This window comes from Chlamydotis macqueenii, chromosome 4, assembly GCF_036417535.1.
Source record: "Chlamydotis macqueenii isolate bChlMac1 chromosome 4, bChlMac1.mat, whole genome shotgun sequence".
Taxonomy (NCBI): Eukaryota; Metazoa; Chordata; class Aves; order Otidiformes; family Otididae; genus Chlamydotis; species Chlamydotis macqueenii.
Window position 1 is genome coordinate 17,880,106 of NC_141559.1, and position 26,039 is coordinate 17,906,144.

Sequence of the window (26,039 nt, forward strand, 5' to 3'; positions counted from 1 at the left end):
GACCATGTCTCCTAAAAAAAAGCTGCATTTCCCTATCAGGCAAGTTCTCCCACAAACGGGGTAAATTTTTTTGAGTGAAATATTTTTATTTTTACATGCTCAAACAGGGTTCAGCTAAGTCCTAGTCTACAGTTAGGGATCCTCAGTGGTAAAGTGCTATCTAAAGTACTGTAGAAACAGAGGGGTTAACTGCCTCCCCAGAATTTTAGGAAATCTTTAAGGCTGCGCAATGCTCTGACTGCTCAGGATCTTTAAAGACAGGAGCTGTACTGCATTACCGTTTCACACTGTTGCTACTAATCATTCCTATACAGAAGGGAGGGGGTGGGGCGGGGGGGGTAGTTCAGTAGGGTTTTTCGGGTTTGTTTTGGTTTGGGTGGTTTTGGGGGGTTTGTCTTGGTTTTGGGTTTGTTTGGTTTGTTGTTTTGGTTTTTTTTTACCTGTGATGTTACAAAATTAGTTTTTGACCTATAAGATACAAATAAGAAAAAGGTTCATGCTCTTGATTAGCTACCATGCTGTTTATTAGGTGGACAAATACAAGAGATGAGAACACTGTTTTCTTTTAATAGGCTAATGATCTATTGAGGCACAGCAAAGCAGAAGACCAGAACTGCTGTTCAGTGTCACACAATAAATCTTCCATACAGGGGTTAAAATGAAGTTCCCTTTGTAGTACTTCAGTGGGGCCTCTACACAGTAACACTTGAATCACAAGAACCACTTCCTATGCTGAACTATTTGGCTTCAGACCTGGGAGGGAGATGCACACCCCTTTCTCCAGAAATCTCTTGCATATCAGCCTGTCACTAAGGGAAATGTATCACGTTGTATATGCACAAGACCTCACCAGTGACAGTTTGTATTGACCAAAAGGCGACATCCTGTGATACAATAATAATAAGCTGCAAGGTGAGCAGGTACTGAAAAGCCCAACACCACTTGATTTCAGGTTACTGTTGGTTTAAGCACATTTTCCACACCCCTCTTCCAAGGTATTTTATGAACATAGGGACATGACTGTTTCTAGTGACATTCATAGCGTGAGTGACCACAGCAAAGTGGGTAATACACACCATGTAAAACTGCAGACGATAATGTTTCTTCACTAAACTCAAAACAAACATGCAGAAGCCTGTAAAACAAAGCAAGTGTAGTTTGTACCATCTTATATTTTATTACACTGAACTGTGATATATCAGTAATTCTCTTCCCTTGAAGCAGCTTTTAATCTCTCTGCTGCTAGGAGCATTTGCCTGTATTCGGTTAAGCGTACATATAGAATTATTCTCATCAGAGCACAAGATTTAGTTCACATCAGTAACAAGCCCCCATTTCACTACTTAGGTCTCATTGTAGACATCACTTTTTAGCGGAGGAGACCGTCACCTTTAAAAACCACTCAAAAACCAGGTCAACAAGCTGGTTTTGAATAATTAACAGAAATAACTGAAAGGAAAAGACCAGCTTGCCTCTTTTCCCCAGACAGGAATATGGCTGCATGCGATGCAAGCACGAAGTGCAGGCATTGGGAGAATCCAACTGACTGAAAGAAATGTTCTGGGTGGCTAACAGAGCACCTCGTCTTCTCTAAGGGCAACTTCCTGCACCAGCAAGGGTCAGAGGCCCTCAAAAGACCCTTAACCCTGGGGACAGCCCCTCAATGACCCCATGATCCCAATGCGACAGCCGCCAAGGGGCTCTGCTATGCTCTGCCTCCTGCTGTTGCTCATGACTGGCTTGTCTCATCTTTCCCCTCATCTCCCTTCAGCAGTCATGAGGCATTACTTAAGTTGGTTTCCTCAAGCCAAAGCCAGCTGAAAAAGGTCAAGTCTTGCAAAGCTGGTTTCAAGTTTGCGATCTAAGCACCAAGAAGAATTTTTATCTGGTTTAAAAAAAAAATTAACAGTAGACAGACTGACAGTTCATCATGAAGATCAGGTTTCTTATTATATTTTACAAGTATTTGTAGCATAGTAGTCTCCTGTCCCTCCGGCCAATCTGAGTCTTCAGTTGATTTAATATTAGGCTCAAGTAATATTAAGTGCATTGCTGAAAACACCATATTTACGTGTTCACAAAGCAATACCCCACAAGACTGCCAGACTGTGCCTCTTCTTCCTAGAGAATAGGCTTCTAAAAAGTCTTTCTTTGGATAGGGAGGAAAATCTATCCGTGAGGCAAGCATCTGAATATCTTGCAGACAAAATAAAGCCGCAGGCATTCTGAATAATCAGTTTAAAATACATGGGTCGATCTTATTGCTGTAGGTCTATCAGAACACTTGCACAACAAAGCATCCACCCAGCACAGAAATTACACATCCATGTCATCTCCACAGACTGCCAAAATAGTGTTCACGTACTCAGGTACTGAGCCCTAGTTCTTCAGCAATCAAAATTAATTTATGCCAACTTCTCCTGAGTGCTATTAGCTCAACTTTCTCAAGATCATCTATTTGTTTAGGCTGCTTTCTTCTCAGTGAAGGCAAAATTTATATTCATCTTTTCACAGGAAAAATGGAACTGCCAACACCTAATTTCCTCAAACATCAAGAGGAAGAAGAAACTAAAACTGCATAAAGCACTTTTAGGGGAGCAACTATTTTTAAAAAGTTAAAAAGAGATAAGCACAGAAACAAATGCAGCACAAAGTTACTTCATTTTTGCAATTTCCTACACTTACCTGTTAAATAGAGTGCAAAAGATATAAACCTGTGGTAGCGAATTAGGAATTGAAGCTGTTCTCTTCTCTGAACAAATGTAGCGAAGTAATCAGCTACAGTCTCTCCATAAAAGAAGTAGTTCACACACAGCAAAAAGTACCTACAACATAAACCAGCTAGTAGTTATTTTAAGATGGTAATATATATTAAGGGTCATTCTTAAAAAAAAACAAAACCAAAACCAAAACAAAAAAACCCAACAAAAATACCATAAAAAAAAAGGAAAACCAGAAGGGTAGAAAAGACATGTGACAAAAATCAAATTCAAGTATAAATCCAGTCTTATACTTCTGGGTCAGTGTCTGCTCTGACAAACCAATTTTACGATTTTATTTCTTCCAAAGTAACCGCTCTAGAAAAATAAACAGATATTGCAGGATACAGTTGAAAAATTCATTTTGTCCTTAACTACAGTATTGAATAATCCACACCTATGCAAGTCCTTTTCAGATATTCTAGAAGTACAGAACAAGTCTTTGCTCTCATCGATGTTGACACAAGCTATTCTACATATTCTTTTCCTGTGTCCTAATAAGGGTAGCTTGCAATTTCTGCCTTACAAACAGGAAAAAAAAAGGTACTTGCATAATGAATCCTCTGAGGTTATAGGACGGCAAATCTGACATGGTGTGGTGATGCCCTGGTTCTCAAGGGGGACTTCAACCACCCTGACATCTGTTGGAGAGACAACACGGCAGGGCACAGGCAGTCCAGGAGGTTCCTGCAATGCGTGGACAATAACTTCCTCCTGCAGGCGATAGAGGAGCCGACAAGGAGGGGTGCCATGCTCGACCTTGGGCTCACCAACAGGGAGGGGCTGGTGGGGGATGTGAAACTAAAGGACAGCCTTGGCTGCAGCAACCACGACACAGTGGAGTTCAAGATCCATGGGGCAGCAAGGAAACTACACGGCAAGCTCTCTGCCCTAGACTTCAAGAACGTGGACTTCAGCCTCTTCAGGGACCTGATGGGCCGAGTGCCATGGGAGGCGGCCCTGGAGGGAAAAGGGGCCCAGGAAAATTGGTCCACATTTAAGGAGCACCTCCTCCAAGCTCAGCAGAGGTGCACCCCGATGAAGAACAAGTCGGGCAAAACAGCCAGGAGGCCTGCATGGATGAGAAAGGAGCTCCTGGACCAACTGAAAGTAAGAAGGAAGCCTATAGAGGGTGGAGGCGGGGACAGGTAACCTGGGAGGACTACAAAGAGGCTGTGCGAGTGGCCAGGGATCGGGTGAGGAAGGCTAAAGCCCTGACAGAACTGAATCTGGCCAGGGATATAGAAAGCAACAAGAAAGACTTCTATAGGTATGTAGGGGACAAAAGAAAATCCAAGGAGAATGTACCCCCCTCTGGAAGGAAACTGGTGTCCTGGTTACCCAGGACATGGAGAAGGCTGAGGTACTCAATGACTTTTTTGCCTCAGTCTCCACCGATAAGGGCTCTTGTCTCACCACCCAAGCTGTAGAAGGTGCAAGCAGGGACTGTGAGGATGAAGAACTGCCCACTGTACTCAAAGAGCAGGTTCAGGAACATCTGAGGAACCTGAAGGTGCACAAATCCATGGGACCTGATGAGATCCATCTGTGGGTCCTGAGGGAACTGGTGGACAAAGTTGCCAAGCCACTAGCCATTGTATTTGGGAAGTCATGGTGGTCTGGTGAGGTCCCTGATGACTGGAAGAGGGGGAACATAACCCCCGTTTTTAAAAAGGTAAACAAGGAGCACCCGGGCAACTACAGGCTGGTCAGCCTCACCTCTATGCCTGGCAAGATTCTCCTGGAGCAGATTCTCCTGGAAACCATGCTAAAGCACATGGAGAGGAAGGAGGTGGTTGGTAACAGCCAACATGGCTTCACCAAGGGCAGATCGTGCCTGACCAGTGTGGTGGCCTTCTATGACGGGGTGACGGCATTGGTGGACAAGGGACGAGCAACGGATATCATCTACTTGGACTTGTGCAAAGCTTTTGACACTGTCCCGCACGACATCCTTCTCTCTAAACTACAGGCATGGGTTTGATGGACGAATCACTCGGTGGATAACGAGTTGGCTGGATGGCCGCACTCAGAGAGTGGTGGTCAACAGCTCAATGTCCATGTGGAGACCGGTCATGAGTGGCATCCCTCAGGGGTCCGTGTTGGGCCTGGCCCTGGTCAACATCTTTGTCGGCGACATGGACAGTGGGATAGAGTGCACCCTCAGCAAGTTCGCCAATGACACCAAGTTGTGTGGTGCCGTCGACACACTGGAAGGGAGGGATGCCATCCAGAGGGACCTTGACAGGCTGGAGAGGTGGGCCCGTGCCAACCTCATGAAGTTCAACCAGGCCAAGTGCAAGGTCCTGCACGTGGGTCATGGCAATCCCAGGCACAAATACAGGCTGGGCAGGGAATGGATTGAGAGCAGCCCTGAGGAGAAGGACTTGGGAGTGCTGGTGGATGAGAAGCTTAACATGAGCAGGCAATGCACTCTCGCGGCCCAGAAGGCCAACCACATCCTGGGCTGCATCAAGAGGAGCGTGGCCAGCAGGTCGAGGGAGGTGATTCTCCCCCTCTACTCTGCCCTGGTGAGACTCCACCTGGAGTACTGTGTCCAGTTCTGGAGCCCCCAGCATAAGAAGGACATGGACCAGTTGGAGAAGGTCCAGAGGAGGGACACAAAGATGATAAGAGGGCCGGAGCACCTCTCTTATGAGGACAGGCTGAGAGAGTTGGGGCTGTTCATCCTGGGGAAGAGGAGGCTCCGGGGAGACCTGATAGCGGTCTTCCAGTACCTCAAGGGGGCCTACAGGAAAGATGGGGAGAGGCTGTTCAGCAGGGTCTGTTGTGATAGGACGAGGGGTAATGGTTTTAAAATAGAGGGAGGTAGATTCAGATTAGATAGTAGGAAAAAAATTTTTACAATGCGAGTTCTAGAACACTGGAACAGGTTGCCCAGAGAGGTGGTAAATGCCCCATCCCTGGAAACATTCAAGGCCAGGTTGGATGAGGCTCTGAGCAACCTGATCTAGTTGGGGATGTCCCTGCTCCTTGCAGGGGGGTTGGACTAGATGGCCTTTGAAGGTCCCTTCCAACTCTAACCATTCTATGATTCTATGCTATCTACCCCCACCCTGAGCCACTGGGTGCTTGCTGCAATTCCTCTCCTCCTGGTCAACATAACACAGAGTCACCTGATGCTTGATGCAACTCTGCTCCCCCTAGGTAACATAACATACCAACCTAGGGTGAGTCAGGAACAGACTGTGAATACAGTGAGCCCGCACCCGCTTAATGCACCTGGCTCCTGTTTTCCCCATTACTGGAAACAATGGAAATAGTAATAACAGTCAATCACCTCCTGACAGCCTAACACACAGCTGCACCTGGTCAGAGCCGAAAGGCCTGTGTGATGAGGAGAAAGCACCAGAACATTTTGTCATCTGAGTCAGGCTAAAATGGAAAAGTACCTGACAAAAGTTAATTATTCCAGACCCTATAAATAGCGACCCTAAGTGAGACCCATTGAGCTCCCCTGGGTTGCAGTGGGCTGTGACCAGCATTTCCCCTGCGTTGGGATGCCTCTCAGGCATAGCCTCCTTAGACTGAAGAGGTTTAAGGACCATCCACTGGCAAAGTCAATGGAAGGCCACGGTGAAGTTTGACTTCTCAAGGTTCAGTTATCCCCCACTGAGGAATGCTGATGCATTGCAAGTATTTACTCTAAGCTTGAAAAACAAGAGGGAACATTTAAATATAGGTTGGTCTCCTCTATCCACCTCTCTGTCTACACAGAGAAAAGGAGGAAACTTTCAACTATAGGCTAGTCTCCTCTAGATAAATATTTCACTGGATCCAAATAGCTAGGTCTGTTTGCACGTTTTGTGTTTGTACACCTATACTGATTTAGGATACCCTGTAATAAGTTAGTGTGAATTTTGTCATCTTGAAAGAAACTCCTTTCAGTCAAAACAGTCAGTATACAAGTAATTTTGTCACAGGTTTTCACACAAGTTCAGTTACTCAGCTTTCTAGAGTTAAGTCACAATGAAATCCTCAGATGCCAAGGTAGCACTCAACAAAAATCCAATAAATAGCGAATCCACATACTCTTCAGCTTATTACCAAAGTCAGCCACAAAAGATAAAAACTTATGATTCAAGACTGGATCTCCGGACAGTCTCAAAGTGATCAGTACTTATCTCTTCCCCCCAGTACATGTTAATGCTCACTTTGCAAGGCTTCACATCTCTAAATAAGCCAAATAGTTGATGTTCAGACTACTAACAGGATTGTCTCATCTCATTCAAATGTCTTAATATTTAGTTTCAGTGGCAAGATGTTGGACTGAAAGGAGCTTTGATGTTAACTAGTGGGGCAATGCAGAAGACTTGATTTTGAGCTCCAAACATGAAAGTGACACTGGTCAACTGCCAAAGTAGACTAAGCAGTAGAGTGCACATCTCCTCCTCTAAAAATTTTGGTGAGACCACAGATCGCTCATGTATGAGTCTGCTCTAGCTGTAGATCCAGAAGCCATGGAATAAAGCAGACAATAGATCAGTCCCCTGGATAATCCAGGAGTGACCAGAAGGGAATTGATTAGCATTTACAGAACAGCTGACAGCAGGAATCCACCACATTACACAGTAAATTTGCTTCTGGAAGTGAAGCCACAATGTAACAAGAGATAGTCAGTCAGTGACACTGACTCTAATTAAAAGCTTTTATTTTTCCTCCCACAACTCAGAAGAAGAGTTGATTTTCCCAGTCCTATGCAACCCTATATAAGCTGGACTTTGTCACAAGTATCTGGGATTTGCCAGAAAAATTAATCTCATCTTCTGGCTTTCAGAAGGTCCTCCAACATTCTATTTATGCAGTCCTGTGATTAAGTGCATGATTGGAAAGGATTTAAAACTTGTATGTTATTATTTTAATTCTCTATGTATGTGAAGAGAAGCCTTTAAGGTGCCTGTTCTATTTACTTCTTGCACAAGGTTAACAGCCAAAAATAAAAAATCAAAGTAGTTCAGGTAATACATACCAGGTGATTATTTGTCTATGCACATTTTTAGATAGCTTACACATGCTCAATTCAGACTTAAAGTATATATGTACGCATACATGTATGTGTACATATATATACATATTTATAACAAGGAAAAAAATTGAAGTAGTAAAAGGCCAACTGACTTGTCCAAGTTCACAGGTGGAAGACAACTACAGAATCCTGTATTAGAGACAGATGTCAAGTTTTATGTCCGCACATGACCTACAAAGCTATCATACCATGACAGGATATGAAGAACATGAAGTCTTAAGTTTCACATCTGTACTTATTGATGTTCTTGCTTGCTACTCACCAGCTGAGAGATCTAAACCACGGTAAATCATATGAGTGGTAGACTCTGTAACCTATAGTAATGATTTCATGGTAACACTTCACTTGAATGCTTAAGACCTAGAATAAGAGAAATAAAACACTATGTAAATAAGCTGCAGTTGTTTCTTAAAGGCAGCAAGTAGTACTGTAATCTGCATTAAGCAGAGAAATTATTCTGAATTCAAATTCCATGCAGAAAACAGACAGCTTCAAAGTCCAAGGAAAACTAAAGCTCCATTTAAAATCCCCAGAAATCTCAAAACCACTAGGCATGCTGAGAAAAAAACCACATTGGGCTAGCTGCCAGATTATGCTTGTGAAACAAGGGAAAGCTCCTGACTTTTCTTCTTTAAAACAATTTGGCAGCAGCAGGTCAAAAGTACTTCCTCTAAAGAAGGCTCTTCTATTTCTTTTGGCTAAGCTTTATCTTTAAATTTAGTTTAGGAATTATTTTATAGGTCCAATGGAATAAACTAGCTGTGCAACACAACTCAGACGGTCAGATCTTCCACTTGCAAGCATCTCATTAAGGGCAATTTGCATTGATGATTAGAAGCAAAGCTGATCTAAACCAGGTCTGAATGTCACACCCTCCACAGCCTTCATTTTGTTTTGCTGATGTCACTACTTCTGCGCCTGCCCGTGCAAGCTGGTAGTACATCCTGGCAGTCTTTGGGCTCCAGAGGAGACTCTGCCAGTTTTGTCTAATCCACAGTCACCAACCAGACTGCCCTGCCTAAATATCAAGTATTGCCAAACACAGGCCGTTAGTAATCCCACGCAGAGGCAGGAGTAAGAACCTATCCACGCCAATTGCGCGCGTCGGCATGCCAGGCTCTGCCGTATTCTCTTACTACCTGCATTCATGGATAAACTTCATCTTGCTCAACATGTGAACGTGTTTTAAAACAGTCTTACACCATTTCAGTGAGTTAACTTTGAAGCTCCCCTGTGTCATGCTCTTTCTTCTGCTTGGCCTGCGTTATAAAACTTAAATGCTATGTGCAAGAGCAACATTCAGGTATTGCACCTTACACTGGAAAAGGACACTAGGGTCCAAAGGCATGGAAGCTTGTGCCTTTTACCTTAGTAGCCAGCAAATGTAAAATATGCCTCCCAACTTTTTAGAGCAGTCTCAGGGCTTGTCCTCCAAACTTCACTGGACTACCCTTCCTACAAGTCTCTGGGCATTTTCAGTCTCAGTGTTAAGATTTGGCTTTAGCACAACAGCTCTTGTTTAAATGTAAATTATTTGATTCCAGTGAAATGAAATAATTCATTAACAAAACTGTTTTTTCACTCCATTCTTTTTACATATTCTCAAATTTTATGAACAGTTTATTATATTAGAAGACAGAGTTTTAACTCTGTAAGTAATTAACTTTAATTACTTTTTGGTTCATCTCTTGATAGCTTTGCCCATGATTGTGACCTCAGAGTCACGTGAATATTCCGAATCACACTGCAAATTGATTAGTTCCTTTTTGCTCGTTATCATCATTCTCTAGTGTAACAGACTACTAAGGGAAGGATTGTAAAAAAATATATCTCTACAATTACCTACACTTTAAAGGGGCTTTTTTTTGTTGTTTCTTCACACACAAAAAAGAAAAATCTCCACCAACGAAAAAATGAATTACTAGTTTGTTATGTCATTCACCTGAAAACAGGAAATATAAACCAGACTAATTCAGATGTAGACTCTAATGCAGACCATAATACCGGTGAAACAGCATTCCAGCCTCTCAAGACAATAAAGGGGAGAAAAAAAAAAAAAAAGGCGTTTATGGCCTTTGGAAGAAGGAGTAGGCAACTCAGGAGGACTATAAGGATGTCATGAGGTTATGCAGGGAGAAAATTAGAAGTGCCAAAGCCCAACTAGAACTTAATCTGCCTACTGTAGTAAAAAAAAAAAATCTACCAACAAAAGGAGGGCTAAGGAGAATCTCCATCCTTTACTGGATGTGGGGGGGAAACATAGTGACAAAGCATGAGGAAAAGGCTGAGGTACTTAACGCCTTATTTGCCTCAGTCTTTAATAATAAGACCAGCTGTTCTCCAGGTACCCAGCCCCCTGTGCTGGAAGACAGGGATGGGAAGTAGAATGAAGCCCCCATAACCTAAATGGAAATGGTAAGTGACCTGCTGCACCACTTACACACACATAAGTCTATGGGGCCAGATGGTATCCAGCCAAGGGTACTGAGGGAGCTGTTGGAAGGGCTCACCAGGCCACTTTCTATCACTTATCAGCAGTCCTGGCTAACAGGAGAGGTCCCAGTTAACTGGAGGTTAGCAAATGTGATGCCCATCTACAAGAAGAGACAGAAGGAGAGTCCACAGAACTACAGGCCTGTCAGTCTGACCTCGGTGCCAGGGAAGGTTATGGTGCAGACCATCTTGAGTGCCTTCATGTGGCATGTACAAGACAACTAGGTCATCAGGCCCAGTCAGCAGGGGTTTATGAAAGGCAGGTCCTGCTTGACCAACCTGATCTCCTTCTGTGACAAGGTGACCTGCTTGGTGGATGAGGAAAAGGCTGTGGATGTTGTTTACCTGGACTTCAGTAAAGCCTTTGACATCATTTCCCATAGCATTCTCATGGAAAAACTGGCTGCCCACAGCTTGGATGGGTGTACTCTTTGCTGGGTAAAAAACTGCCTGGATGGCCAGGCCCAAAGAGTGGTGGTGAATGGAATTAAATCCAGTTGGCAGCGGGTCACAAGTGGTGTTCCCCAGAGCTCAGTATTGGGGCCAGTTCTGTTTAATGTCTTTATCAGTGATCTGGACAAGGCGATTGAGTGCTCTCTCAGTAAGTTTGCAGATGACACCAAGCTGGGAAGAAGTGTTGATCTGCTCGAGGGTAGGAAGGCTCTGCAGAGGCATCTGGACAGGCTGGATCGACGGGCTAAGGCCAATTGTATGAGGTTCTGCAAAGCTGAGTGCCGGGTCCTGCACTTGGATCACAACAATCCCATGCAATGCTCCAGGCTTGGGGAATAGTGGCTGGAAAGCTGCGTGGTAGAAAAGGACCCTAGAGGTGTTGGTTGACACACGGCTGAACATGAACCAGCAGTGTGCCCAGGTGGCCAAGAGGGCCAGCAGCATCCTGGCTTGTATTGAAAATAGTGTGGCCAGCAGGAGTGGGGATGTGATTGTCCCCCTGTACTCAGCACTGGTGAGGCTGCACCTTGAATATTGTGTTCAGTTTTGGGCCCCTCACTGGAAGAAAGACATTCAGGTGCTGGAGTGTGTCCAAAGAGCAAAGAAGCTGGTGAGGGGTGTGGAGAACAACTCCTATAAGGAGTGGCTGAGGGAACTGGGGTTGTTTAGGCTGGAGATAAGAAGGCTGAGGGGAAACCTTATCGCTGTCTACAACTACCTGAAAGGAGGCTGTAGTGAGGTGGGTGTCGGTCTCTTTTCCCAAGTAAAGATTGATAGGACAAGAGGAAACGGCCTCAAGTTGTGCCAGGAGAGGTCTAGATTGGATATTAGGAAAAATTTCTTCACTGAAAGGGTTGTCAAGCATTGGAACAGGCTGCCCAGGGAAGTGGTTGAGTCACGATGCCTGGAGGTATTTAAAAGATGTGTAGATGTGGCACTTGGGGACATGGTTTAGCAGTGGACTTGGCAGTGTTAGGTTAACGGTTGGACTTGATGATCTTGGAGGTCTTTTCTAACCTAAATGATTCTATTAATATAATCCAAAAGGTGTTTCATGGGAGGCCATGAAAAAGCAAAAGCACATTTTGACAGTTAAACAAACTTAGAGTAAAAAATCAAAGCAGTAAGTTTCAGTGTTTCAGACTGCACATCCCTGCCTGTTACTTGCCATGACTGGGAAAGATAGTTAAACCATTATTCAATAAAAATGGCAGCAACAAAAATGATGGAAAGAAGCAGTAACGGCTGACTGGGTATGCAGGGTGTATGACTATTACTATTATTATTTCACTTCATGACCTAAAAATGCATTTTATCTCTGTACCTTGGAAAGGGATCTAGCTCCATTCTACAGATAAATCCAAGGCCACAAGGCAGCCCCGCAGAGAAGTGGGGAATTAATGGAGCATGCCTGAGGAAAGCCTTTCAGTGCTGGTCACAGCCAGGAGAACAGAGCTGCCTGCTTTCCTCAGCCTTAAAAATGAAACTCGTGTGTCTTTGGTTTTTTGGGTTTTGGCTATGTTTGTTTTTTTAAAAACAAAAACAAAAACAAATCTTAAAGAATGTAACTGTAGGTGATGGGAACTGGACAAGGAAATGGACGACAACAGTTTACTAAACTTCAAGGCCATGTTCAACTTCTCAGAGTTACTTTAATTCCTACTTAAAAAAAATGTAATTACAATATATAAGAAGTCCTTAATCCACAAGGCCCAGTTGTGAATCTGTCCAGTTTGTTTTTTTTTTTCAAAATTATTTACATTCACACAAATAAGAGACAAATTGCTCTAAATATTCTGTGCAGTTTGCTTCCAGCTGTCTTAGGGACAATGAACAAAGAGATCAAGTAACTTTTGCATGGCAGAATGTATTTAAACAAACTTACCAGAAGCATCAGCATAAATGATCCCAGGTATATGATCAGAAAAAACACAGAAATCATAGCTAGAGTGAGAATCCCACGAATCCACCAATTTTTCCATCTATTTTTTAAAAAAGAGAAAAAAAGCAAGCAGTTACAAATGAAAATAAATGCCACTTCCTTTACTAACTAGATATTGAAGTGTATCAGAAACAGTAGGAGTTCCAGAAATGTTTGCGCTTAATAAAACACATAGCAAGAACCACAGAATCAACCAACTATTCCACTAAACAGCATATATAGTAAAAGAAATTGAAGTTAGCCACCCTTCTTCTTCCCCCATGCTCCCCACCCTCAAACATAATTTGCAATTAAATGGATCAACCCCATATTGAAGCTGCTGTGAAAATACATCAAGACCCTCAAAAAGCATTACATAATTGGCAAGATTGATGGGGGCTCAGCTGTCATTCACATATGAAAGAAAAGCTGCCAGGTAAAAAGCATACGATTCTTTGAGGAGTAACAGACAAAATACCAGGCGATCACCAACTTTCCATAGCAGCAAAGCAGCTATTTTGCCAGTAGAGGGTTATCTATTGAAAGCAATCCTGTGCTCTTGTGAGCACTGGAACTAGGACAGGAAAATATGTGACAATGAGTGGTGATGGGTCAAACTAGCTGTACTCTTTTGCCCTTGTGAACCTTTGCAGCTGCTTCTGGTAACCTAAGGGAAGTAGAATAAAATTTCCTGTAACCATAGAATCATTCAGGTTGGAAAAGACCTTTAAGATCATCAAGTCCAACCATTAACCTAGCACTGCCAAGTCCACCGCTAAACTATGTCCCTAAGCACCACATCTACACATCTTTTAAATACCTCCAGGCATCGTGACTCAACCACTTCCCTGGGCAGCCTGTTCCAATGCTTGACAACTCTTTCAGTGAAGAAATTTTTCCTAATATCCAATCTAGACCTCTCCTGGCACAACCTGAGACCATTTCCTCTTGTCCTATCAATCTTTACTTGGGAAAAGAGACCAACACCCACCTCACTACAGCCTCCTTTCAGGTAGTTGTAGACAGCGATAAGGTCTCCCCTCAGCCTTCTTATCTCCAGACTAAATAACCCCAGCTCCCTCAGCCACTCCTTATAGGAGTTGTTCTCCACACCCCTCACCAGCTTCTTTGCTCTTTGGACACACTCCAGCACCTGAATGTCTTTCTTCCAGTGAGGGGCCCAAAACTGAATATAGTACTCCAGGTGCAGAATGCCATCTTTGAAAAAATAATAGCTGTTTGTCGAAAAAACCCAAACAATTGGGAAGTCTTTGCTGTGGTGTTTTTTTGGGGGGTTTGGTGTGGGTTTTGTTGTTTTCTTTTTTCCTTTTTTTTCCTTTTTTTTTAATTTCTAAAGTAACCAAAATGTTGTTTCCCACACCGCCAACCCCCTGCCCCCGAAGGCCAGTATCAGGAAAAATCAAGAACTCAGTTCATTTTTTAAAAACAATTTTTAAAAACTCATCACATGCTCCATTCTGCCATAAAAATCGTGCTCAGTTATCAGTAGTCTGTATTTTATTGTTCATATTACTTTTCAGTAAGTTTTTCTCCTCTTTTACTTGTGCTTTTCCCTTCAAGAATTTTGCCTTTAAAATTACATGGAACCACCTAACCACAAGTTACCGCTAAACATAAAAATCGCTACTATAGCTTAAAGAAATTCTTTTTCATGTTTTGCTTTCTATCAGTCTTGTGTTTCATTGCTGCATCAGGAGATACACCTGATTCAGGGGACACTTAGTTTTGCATCATACTTCAGTTTTAAAGTAAACTTCAGCTTAAATTAAACTTCAGTATTAATTTTATTTTCAAGGATGTCATTCATCATCAGGTTAATGGCAGCTAAAAGCCATTAATTGGATTTGCCTTAAGTATCAGAACAAAGGCACAACAGGCTTTATCACAACAGACGCTTTATGTTCATCTATGACGTGGGCTGTAGAGTAGCAGTTTTCTCCTAGTGGCATATCTATAGTAAGACTCCTTTAGAAGAATTCAATTTCCCTTAAGAATACTGTTAAAATACCACACAGTATCTTGAAGGTGTTGACAAGCACAGCACTGGAAAGACAGCTTCAGTAAGACAACAAGCTCCAGAATTTAAGAAGCCACCTGACAAGTTTATTGTATCCTAACTCTCCACTGGAAAGTTACAGATACCACTCCCTCTAAAGGCCAAACACAAAGAAAAACAGTATTTCTGAGAGCTACAGTGCAACTCACTCATGTTGCGCATTATAACAGCGGCTCTGGTGGGACTGCCAGTTACTAAACTAGTGGGTAATTTTGAATGTAGCGTTTATAAAACACCAAGAATTAAATTTTGCATGCAAAGCACCTCTGTGCACCTTTGTGCAAACACTCCAAAAAAGAATTTCAAGCATGTGACACAGCAAAGGTTTTGCCTGTGCCTCTTACTTGCAGGCTTTGAGGTTATCACCATGCAAGCGCCCTCTGGTACAAGTTTGATTTGAAGACCTAAGACTTCCACAACATTTAACATGGTAGGAGAACTCTGGAAGTGACAGGAACTAGATACTCCTTGCAGTGTGATGGCAGTAGAGAACATCACCTTCTGCTCGCAGCTGGTGCAGTTTAGAGACATCCTTTTTGAAACCTGGGAACAATATGTGTGTTTATAGCTCCCAGACATCACAACAGAAAACAGACAACAGATTAGAAAAGGAGCAAGTGAAAAAAACCTGTAGTTTCACACTGCTGTTGGAGATAACCTGATCTCCAGTACGTTTTTACAAGGACTGGAAGTTTTTAATCATAGTCTGGATTGGAGGTCCTTCTTCTGGCTCTTGCAAAACCTAAGTTGCATCTAAAATATACATTGCATATTGCTTGGTTTGTTCTGTTGAGCATAAAGTATATATGACACAGCCATTCATTTTACTAGGTGGTTTTTTGGTATGTGATCTATCATACACCTGAATGTGTTGGGGGCGACAAATATCAGAAGCCCTGGAACTGAAAAATAAGGGACTTTCTAAGAGAAGCAAAATCGAGGACACCTCGTGGTGAGAAAAAGATAAGGGACACCTGGTGGTGGTTAGAGGAACTATGGGTATAAAAGCACGGAAACAGTAAGAATAGTCGGCCCTCTGCCCAGCATGCAGTAGGGTCTGAGATCATGACTGAGACTTTACACAACTGGACTATGCTATAAACAACTATGCACCGACAAAAATGCTCTTTCATTGCATTAGTGAAAAAAATGTAATGCGAATTGCCACCTCCAAAAGGGTTTGACTGATCAAGTGTTGTAAAGGGACTGTATAAAATTATACTAGGAACGTGATTTGTTAGCCTCTGTGAATATGCAGGTCCCCACGATTATCTGTCTATGCACATCCGCCCATATTTGCTAGACCTTAAGCTCCTATGAACACGGGCTGGAGTCAGAAACCTAGTTTTGAAAAGAGGTGTCAGGAAAAAAAATGAAACATTCCTTTAAAAGGTATGAAAATAAAAGCTATGTTGTATTTAACTGTAAAGAAAAACTATTTAGAAGTGGAAATGCTGTCACAAAAAGCTAGCAAAGCTCATGCAGAGAATTTACACTTCTTCCCCTTTCATTCATACACAAATACCACCCCCACCTTAACCTTGGATGTAGGAAATCAGTCCACTATAACCCCCAGAAATAGCTATACTGGATATCAAACCCAATGACTGTTCTTTAGCACATTTTATTGCAATGCTCAAACTGAGCAATGGCAAATGTTTACATAAACTGTAGCTAAAGATGGCAGCAGTTTACTTAGAAATGCATGCAACGGGCAATCTTCAGGTATAGGCAAAAAATACTACACTGAAGGGACTAACAGAGCATAAATAAATCAATGATATCAAGTAAAAATTTATCCTTGAATTTTCATGTATATCACATTAAATTTAAAACTTCAGTACAAGAATTAAAACTGCAACACAATCTGTAAAAATTTTAGCCAGTAGCTATTACATTTGAGAGCTGTTTGGTTTACTATACCTGGCAGACAAGCCTGACAAAGCCCTTTTGAGGATTTCTGGAGTGCTGTCTGTCGGTGGAGGAACATCAGGAATATCTGAATCACTTCTAAGATCCAAGTCAACAAGTCTTTCTTCCAAATCCACTTCCTATAACAACAACAACAAAAAATCAACACAACATGCAAGATTATTAGTTATTATGTCAGAAAACAGTATTCAGAGTCATAAACATTACTTTAGGAACCAATAATACCTATATCACCTTCTGAAAATACAACAGTGGTGTACAAGTGAAACTGTAGATGTTGTAGGAGACAAATGTATCGTAATAAATGTTTATAAGAAGGCTAGTACTCAGATGTTGTCAGCACCTCCTGTGCTCAAGAAACTTCACATTCTAGGCACTTTTTCAACCCACATACACGAGTATCAGGATAAATGTTTCCAGAAACAAAAAATAAAAAAAAAACAAAAGGAAATGGAATGCATAAAAAACATCCGCTTTGTACAAAGAAAAGAGGTCGCTGGCACAGTCTCATGCATACATACGCTAGGACTTGAATCCTCTGGCTTGAAAAGAATGATCCAAAAACAAACCATGAAGTGACCAAGTGCCCTACAGACACGGCAGTACTCAAAATAATTCTTGTATGACTCCAACACTGCAGTTGTGTCCTGGTTTTGGCTAGGATGGAGTTAATTTTCCTCTCAGTAGCTGGTGTGTTTTGGATTTTGTATGTGAAGAATGTTGATAAACACACTCATGTTTTTAGTTGTTACTAAAGAGACCAAGGTCTCTGTCTGGCTTCCCAGGTCTTGCTAATGTGCAGGTACAGAAAGCTGGGAGGGATACAGCCAGAATAGTAGACCCAAACTGGTCAAAGAGAGTATCCCATGCCATAAACGTCACATTCAGTACTTAAGTGGAGGGGTGAGGCAGTCAGCTCTCTTTTTCTCACTCACTGTTCAGAATTGTTCCAGGATCATTTACAGGGTTTGTTTTGTTTTGTTTTGTTTCATGATTGCTGCTCGGGGTGGGCTGTATCAGTCATCGGGTCTCAGGGCGGTGAGAAATTGTTTTTGTTTGGTTGGTTGGTTGGGGTTTTTTTAATTATTATTATTGGAGTTTTTTTCTGTTAGTATTATTATCAATTTATATATATATATAATCTTTTCCTTCTATTAAACTGCCCTTATCTCAACCCACAAATTTTCTTTCCGATTCCCAATTCTCTCCCCGCTCCACTGGGGAGGGTGATTGAGCAGCTGTGTGGTACTCAGTTGCTGACTGTAGCTAAACTGTGACAAGTTGTTTCTTCAGTATCCACTAATGACAACAAAGGAAGATATCCGCTAGACAGACTGTGTGCCTAACCCAAATGCAAAATAGGCGGTACATATTTTAGTGAAACAGTACAAATTGTGAACAGTGATCAGACTAGACTGTCAAGACTATTTTTCCTCCAGTTAAAGTCAAGACTAAGAGTGCCGATGATTTACTTCACTCGTTCTAATGTTACAAACACTGAAACTCTCTGATGAGTCAGAAGGCTGCACTTGGCCTTGGCACAGCAGTAAGGCAGAGAGCTGTCTCTAGCTCAGTGTCTGGCTCTCTTGCAACCTGAAATTCCTCCTGACCTACCTGACTTGCCTCACCTCCTTAGAATCCCAAACCGCTTCCAGCCTGCCCTACCACCTCAGGTTCATCAGTTCTTAACAGCTCTGAGAACTCTGAAGTAACTGTGCTTGAAAACTTTTTGCACCACTGCTATACTGCTGTTTCTGAGTCTCCCTCTCTTTCCAACTTTCTCATTGCAGATCTCAGTTTGTTCTCCTCAATCTATTTCCATGAACATGACTGCTTTTCTTTCCTACTTTTCCTTAATAATATTCTTTTCTTCCCTTGTTTGGAGTATTTTTAGCAATTTGGAAGACAGCAGAGGTGTATCCTCCCTCTTGCCCCCTCCATAAGACACCACAGAACGAAGGTGGTCTACAGTCCCAGCCATCGCATGGTTACTCTTTTCATAGGCTATTGCCTTTTCCTCTCAATCTGTTGACCTTTTCCAGGAGGTTACACTTCAGTGTAACCACTGCCTCGGTGACTGACCTCTGCAAACACCACAGGTGGAAAAGATAAGGCTTTTTCAAGCCGCCCATCCAAAGCCAAGGCCCAAGCCCACACCCAGGGGCGGTGCGCGGCGGGGCTGGGGGCCGGGAGCTGACCAGGGTGCTGCAGGCGGGCTCCCACCTCCCACCCTCCCCAGGCCCGGTCACCGCCCAGGGCGCTCTGCCCTGGGACACCAGTCCGAGGGAAAACACCACCCTTTTCATTTTTAAATTGGTTTTCCCTTTTTAGAACCCCAGACCCTGAGCTGGTACTATGCACATGCACAAGGGAAACAGGTAACAACAGGAAGAGTAATTATCTTTTTTAACATGTTAGGCCTGTGTTTTTCTCATTCACCTTAGCGTGCCATGCACATGATGAAATTCTTGAATGGATTTTACATCATTTACTTATTTGAAAAACATGATCAATGTTTTCCCTATTCCTTGAAACCCCACAGTTGAATAATTATTAGACAGACACTGTATATAATTAATAAAAGTAAAAAGAGCAAATACTCTAACTGTGGCCCAGACTTCTGAAAGTCTATAGAACACCTGAAAAAAAAAGGCACATAAAAAAAAAATTACTGTGCTTGCAACCTTGTTATTCAGAGATGTTTCTCATTGTGTTGTACCAGAGCTTCTGAAATCAACTATAGATGCGACTGGGCAGGGGGAAATCACAGGTCTCTCCCAAAGCCATGTTCCAACTACTGTGACCTGCACTGGTGTGCAGCAAGCTGTCTGCACAGTTCTAGAAGAGACTACTGACTGTGCAGATGATGAGCAGTAATCCTGGCCCTAAGACCATGACTTAGCGTCTTTAATATTAATCCCTGCTTGCACATGGGAGAGACATTCTCTCTCTTTTAAGCACATGCATTTGGTAATTTTTTTTTAGCTGTACATTGCTACAAAAACCAGTGGGAGACAAACCCCCAATTACCTTCAACTTCCTTTTGTAACATACCTCAGAAATGACCTTGAATACTTTATTTTCCAGTTAATTGCTATAATGGCCACAATCATTTCCTGAATAAGGCATCTGCAAATTAGAAAAGTCAGGAGCCAAAAAGGAAGTTGTTCCCCAAAAGCTATTTAATTGTCCTCTGAATCATGAACTTAAAGAACCCCATCACTGGAGGACAAGTCTTTTTTACTAATTGTTTTTTTATTTATTTTACATTAATGATTATAAACATTCCAGATGACAGCCACCAATAACAACAATCACTATGGAAGGAAACACTAAGTTGATCACTATCAAAGCCCTCAAAAAAAAAAAAAAAAAAATCAAGAGTCTTGCTACTTCAGCTTGACCTTGCAGTTTCGGAGTTCAGTATAAAACCACGCAGCCCTTCCTTCTCCTGCTCTTCAGGTTTGGAATTTGGCCAAGCTGCACACACAGTAACAACAAAGACCTGTAAGGTGTATTAATTGAAATGCCATGGGTTTCACACTGTGAGCAGGTATTTACAAGGTTTTCAAAGGTTAATTGAAAACAGAAGTTGTACTGTCCTAAGTGACCAAGACACCTTTCAACCCCAACTCCAAATTGAATGTTTGAGCTGAGGTGTTTTCATTTTTTTCAAGAGTTCTCAAACTGCAGGTGATAGAGACTTTTACATGCAGAATGTGTGCCGCTCCCGCCTCCTTGATTCACATCCCAAGCATCTGTAACGGATAGATGTTGCAATCAGGCTGTTGCCTTGCTTCTCTTCAAATGAAGGCATGTGTTCCTTCGAAAGAACCTACCTGATTAGCTCATAGAATACAAGTCCAACAAAGCTGAGATTATGCAGGCCTAACAAGTACAGAGAAGAAGGCAAACATGACAGCTATTCACATGCTACAAACAGCACAGTGCGTAATAAACACGCCTATCTGACACACTACGACGCTCATCAGTTTTTGTCATTTCCAAAGTACTGGAGACAAAGGTTTATTTAGTTGTAGGTTTTGTTTTGCTTTAATTTTGGCATTCTTAAAGACAAGACTTTCATCCTTCTTCTGTACAAGACCACAAATACTTTGCTATACAAAGGAGGAACTCAAACAGTCAAGAGCCTGAGCCTCCCTAACAGGAGTTCAAAACATGTGACATCTTGCCACAAATTAAGCTTCCATGTCGATTTCGCTTTGCTGGCTACTTCACAACAGCCACCAGAATACAGCCATGTGTCATGCAGAAAAAACCACACATGTTAACCTTTCATCATCTAAACAGACACAGGTATCTGAATTGCTGTTTTGTACCACACGTCCTCCACTACAATTAACATGTGCTGAGTGAACCACGCACAAGAATTATTCTAGTTACGAAGACACTTGCAATGTTAAGCTTGTGCTACATTTTTTCCAGGACACAATAAGGAGCTCCCAAGTAGATAGCAAATGTGTTTTTCCTGGAGAATGCAGCACCTACATGAAAGAGCAACCGAGAAACCAAAGACAGCCTATGTGAAAAAAGTTAGTAAGCAAAATAATTTAATTATTGTAATTTTACCTGTATAAGTGTTACTTAAAGTAACTTTTCTCTTCCAGCCTTGACCTTTCTGCAGTCTCTCTCACAAGTTTTACAATTAAGTCAATAGTTCAGTTACACCACATTGTAGCATATTTAATTAGATGTACTTTGATACCTTCCTCTCAAGTCAAGATATCGAAGTGTCAGAAGATCCTGAATAATGAAGCCTTTTTTTCCAAAGTGTTAAAGCCTGACATATGCAGAAACACAAGTGAGAGAACTGCACACACTGAACTGAAGACTAAAACCTTTGGATCCTTTACTATCCACATTAGTACCAATCCACCACCACTTCCAAGAAAACAGAGGTTTGGAAATGGTCAGCTCTTACTATTATTACCACGCTTGTAGCACACAGCATAGACTTCTCTGTGAAAACTAAACAGATCAATTTTCTGGATATTCCCAAAGAATTAAGTTAAATGAAGTAACTAAGTGATCCATGACAGACTCTATTGTTCCACCAAATACTGCCACCAGGAATTTCATTTATCCCCAAGCAGGTTTGGGAGCTTTTGGGCATCAAAGACCCAAGTCCCAAACCCAGCTTCAAAGGCCTGAGCAACTTACCCAGCGACTGATTCCCTGGAAGGGCTGTTTCAAGGAACAGAAACAGCTTTTTCAACACCAAAGGAGAAACAGTGGTCAGTGATTCCAGGCTTAGTTTAGTTACAAATAATTAACAATGACCCTAGGCAAACAGGCACTTGTTCCCACGGCCAGCAATGCAACACGATTCCACTATCCCCTCCCCGTCCTATCCTGACAACTCTGCGCAGTACACAGGGGAATAACTGTGTGGTTACTCCCTAGATACACTCATTTTTTTTGAAGCATTTGAAAGCAGTGTCACCTGCTTTTTAGTAAAGAATGCAAACAACTGGAATTTTAAAAGAAGCGTGAACACACGCAGATCAATCTGTAAAACTTTAACTGACTTATACATATTAAGTATTTGAATGCCAAATCGTTCCTCTTGCTCCCAAGGGCCGCAGAATATTTATGAAGGCATTTTGACAAGACAGTCTTAGGAAAAGAGTGTCCAGGGCAAGGAGCAGCAAATAAGAAAGTGACAACCAAAAAGTCACTCCTCCATGCCACAGGGCAACACAAAGGAACAACAAACTCATGAAATTACAAAGCCCTGCAGGGCAAAGTAATGTTCACAAGAATTTAGCAAAAAGTCATCAGCTCAACAAGCCAGTGAGCAACTGAAGACAGCGAGACTTGCAGAGATTGGGCACTTCAGGAAGAAGCTGCGCAAAGGGCATACCATATTCCTTCATACAAAAACAAGGAAGTTAACTTGTACTTGAAATTACATGGATGCAGAAATGGCTACCAGTTGTTTCCAGTTAGTGGTGAAAAAACACGCAAATGAGAAAAAAAAACAATCTTTACTTAAATCCAGTAGAAAATTAGCATCTACAGACATAGTAAGCATAACATGAGAAGTATCAGATTACACACTGAAAACAGGACTAAAAGTACAAAAGCTAAAACTCTTCAGACATATTTAGTATTCATGGTGTTCTTCAGTAAACACAGAGTGCTTTTTTACTTCGGCAAACAAGGCACTTTAAAGCATGTTGCCTTTGCATATCTGGAAGCCTGAATTAATTGGGTCAACAAAAGCAGAAGCAGCACAAAGCAGTTACCTCTCTCTTCATTACAAGTGAGGAAGAGGGTGACATTTCTGACCTGTGTACTAGGGAAGCAGTGGAAACCCACGGCATCATGGCCATCCTGAGTAGTTATGAACAAGTTTTGGGTCCAAATACAGAACGACCACACCAAACAGATCGTCTCAAAATAGCCAAAGGACAATAAGCAGTCCACTTGTTGTAAAGGTTAGGCAAGAGGCACAGGAGAAAGACAACCATCTTAAGGTGGTGTATAATGTGGCACCTGTGAATGCAGATGACCTGATGCTTCCCATCAAATCACCTACAGCAGACGCTGCTTGGTACTCATATTCAAAACAGAGACCCAAAGTGTGACCTACCGACTGAAAACCCATCACAAAATGCTGATTTATCTTTACGGTTACCAGAGGTACTAAAGACAGCTTAATACGTAAAATCAATCCTTGATGTCGCTTGTGAGCCATGACAAGGGTCACCGGTGCTATGCACATCACAGATAGGTGGAACAACTCTAACGGGAACAAGAAGGGTCCTCCAAATAATCCATCAAAAAGTCTTCTGTGTGGTGGAAAAGGCTTTCCTTATCAAACAGTTCAACCAATCATCGCAAACATACGTATATTGAAATTCATCTCCTGTATCCAACATCCTTGCTGCATACACAGCAGCAGAACCCTTTCTGTTCGTCATCTAAAACTGAATGAAATACCAGACTGTTGAGCAACTAAAGTAAAAGTGCAGCAGGCCTACAGGCAAGAAAAGCATTTTCCTCTCTGGAAATCACACAGGTAAACCAAGAATATTAGCAAGTTTTAGATGTACTCTTTTGAGATCTGGAGAGTAGAGGCTTTGAATGGGAAGACTTCTTTGAAGGCAGCTCACTGCACACCCCAGAAATGAACTTAGCCTACAAAATAAAGCAAACCTGAACAACTTCAGAGAAAAACACCCTTCTGAGCACCCTGCTACAAGAAACCATGTTTAAAAGTTATTTCTCATCTACAGAGAAATACTCTTTGCACAGGTATGGTCTAAACGTTCCTGTCTTTGATCACAACCCTCAGTGCAGCACAGTACCGCAGATTTTCAAGTTCATTGACTTTGAGTTCACGCAACCAAAGCGCAGAATAAAAAACTGACTGTGGAGTTTCACTTTCCAGTTCCTTGCCACAATGCCTAGGGCAGACCCTGCAAGGCTCTGCAACTTCGACATGCATGCAGGTTTAAAGAGTCGCCGGCTCGCGAGCCCTGCATTGCAAACTCAATTTAGCAATCAGAAAGATTTTAAAAAAAAAAAAAATTCTAGTTACCAAAATGAGAGCATCTCTTTCATTTTATTCAGACAGTTGGCAACTGTGATGTGCTTAGTTTTTGCAGAGATAAGGCTTAACTCCACGGCAAACAAAAGAAGAGCACGGTGGCTGTTTTGCCACTACAGTGAACCCGATGCATGAAACCCCTTGCCTTAGCAGAAATGCCGTACTGTAAGCCCTTTCCGGACCAGAGGTGACTGCCTATCACTGAAAAGGCCATAAACCAGAAACGGTTGCTGTGGAGGTGCTGACACGGCCTTTGCCGTTCCGCGCCCGTTCCCGCGGCCCGCTCCGCGCCCGGCCCAGCTCCTTCGCCAAGGCGGGGGGCGGGGGGATCCGGCACCCGCGGCCCCGCAGGCCATGCTGCGGGCCCGAAGGGAAACCGGGCGCTCCCGTTTCCGTGGCGCTGGGGGTGTGGCAGTGGGGCAGGACACGCGTGGGCCCCTAACTCCCCCTGCACCGAGCGCGGGGGCCCCTTGGCGCCTCGCCCTGTCGCTGCTCCCGGCGATCGGGGGGGGGGGGGGGGGGGGCGTGCAGCGCCGCTTCCCGCCCCTCGCCCGCGCACCTGCCCCAGCGGCCCCCGGCCCCGCGCCCTCACCTTGTCGCTACCCCCCTCCTCTTCCTCCGCCGCTGCCGCCACCTCCTCCTCCTCCTCCTCTTCAGCGGAGGCCGCCCTCCGCCGCCGGCGCGCCGACATCGCGCCACGGGAGCCCGACGCCCACCCGGCGGCGAGCGGGTGCAGGCGGGGCCGGCCCGATCGGGACGCGGAGGCCGCGCCTCGGAGCTCGGCCGCCGCCTCCTCTTCCTCCGCCTCTGAGGCTCCTGGCGCTACACCCCCCCCGGGAAGGGGGGCGCTCTGGCTGTGGACGCCGCCACGGCTTGGGGGCGCGGCCGGACCCCACCGCCCCGGGAGCCGAGAAGCGCCCGCGTCCCCGCGGCGGCGGCTGGCGGCGGAGAGGGCGGGGCGGTGTGGCCCAGGTGAGCCCGGAGCTCCGCCCCCGGCGCTGGCCCCGCCCCTTGTGCCACGGGCCTGTGCAGAAACGTACCGCGCCCGCCTGAGAGCTCACGGTGAAGAACAACGCTCCGCAGGGGCAGTCACCCGTCCCCCGGAACAGCTACCACACTGTCGGCTCTCTCTGCCCCGCAAACAGCCACTGCGCACCGGACTGGCTGCCCTGGCAGCTGTGCAGAGGGCGGGTGCGAGAGGCACTCGGTGCGCGGGCCAGAGACATGGGGGCAGGCCCGGGTGCGCAGCAAAGCGGGACACATCCCTGTGCAGGGACAAGCAGACCCTGCTGATCACCATGACCTGAGGGCCTGTCCAGAAATCACCCTTTGTCTCCTGAGACTCGCTAAAACTTGGTGTCCTCCTGGCCCTTTGGCCCAGTTTGGGTGACAGCATCAGAGCGCCTCGCAGCACTAGCACGCTGCGGTCGGGTGATCAGGAGACCAAACGCCACCTTCCATTCCCAAAGCCCACTGAATTCCTCTGACCGCCCTATTACCATGCCCAATCCGCCCCGCCACGTTTGTATGGCTACTGACGGTCTGGCCGTGGCAGCAGCCACCTGCTGTCATTTCCCTTATCCCTCTGGTGACTGTTCCACTGAGCTTGACTGGTTTTATTTCACGATTTAGCTGTATCATATAAACAACATCATGATTGTTTCCCTCCGAAGGTATGCTTGGCATGTTTTTAACGACAGCGCCATGGTTCGGGAAGTTAGAGTGAGCTGCTGTGAGAGGAGACGGGTTATGGCATTGATAAACGAACTGTGACCTTGCTA

The 26,039-nt window shown here is 43.8% G+C and overlaps 1 protein-coding gene across 1 annotated transcript in view; it reads right to left on the reverse strand.

The window, feature by feature from the left end:
- CDS1 (CDP-diacylglycerol synthase 1) overlaps nt 1–24,949 on the reverse strand; it is a 38,555-nt gene extending 13,606 nt beyond the window's left edge. The window contains exons 1-6 of the mRNA XM_086746579.1: nt 24,851–24,949; nt 16,674–16,801; nt 12,638–12,734; nt 8,069–8,166; nt 2,686–2,825; nt 1,077–1,135 (exon numbers count right to left, since the gene is read on the reverse strand). Coding sequence (XP_086602705.1) covers nt 1,077–1,135; nt 2,686–2,825; nt 8,069–8,166; nt 12,638–12,734; nt 16,674–16,801; nt 24,851–24,949 — 621 coding nt within the window. The remainder of the gene's footprint in view (nt 1–1,076; nt 1,136–2,685; nt 2,826–8,068; nt 8,167–12,637; nt 12,735–16,673; nt 16,802–24,850) is intronic.
- Between the last annotated feature and the right edge of the window lie 1,090 nt (nt 24,950–26,039).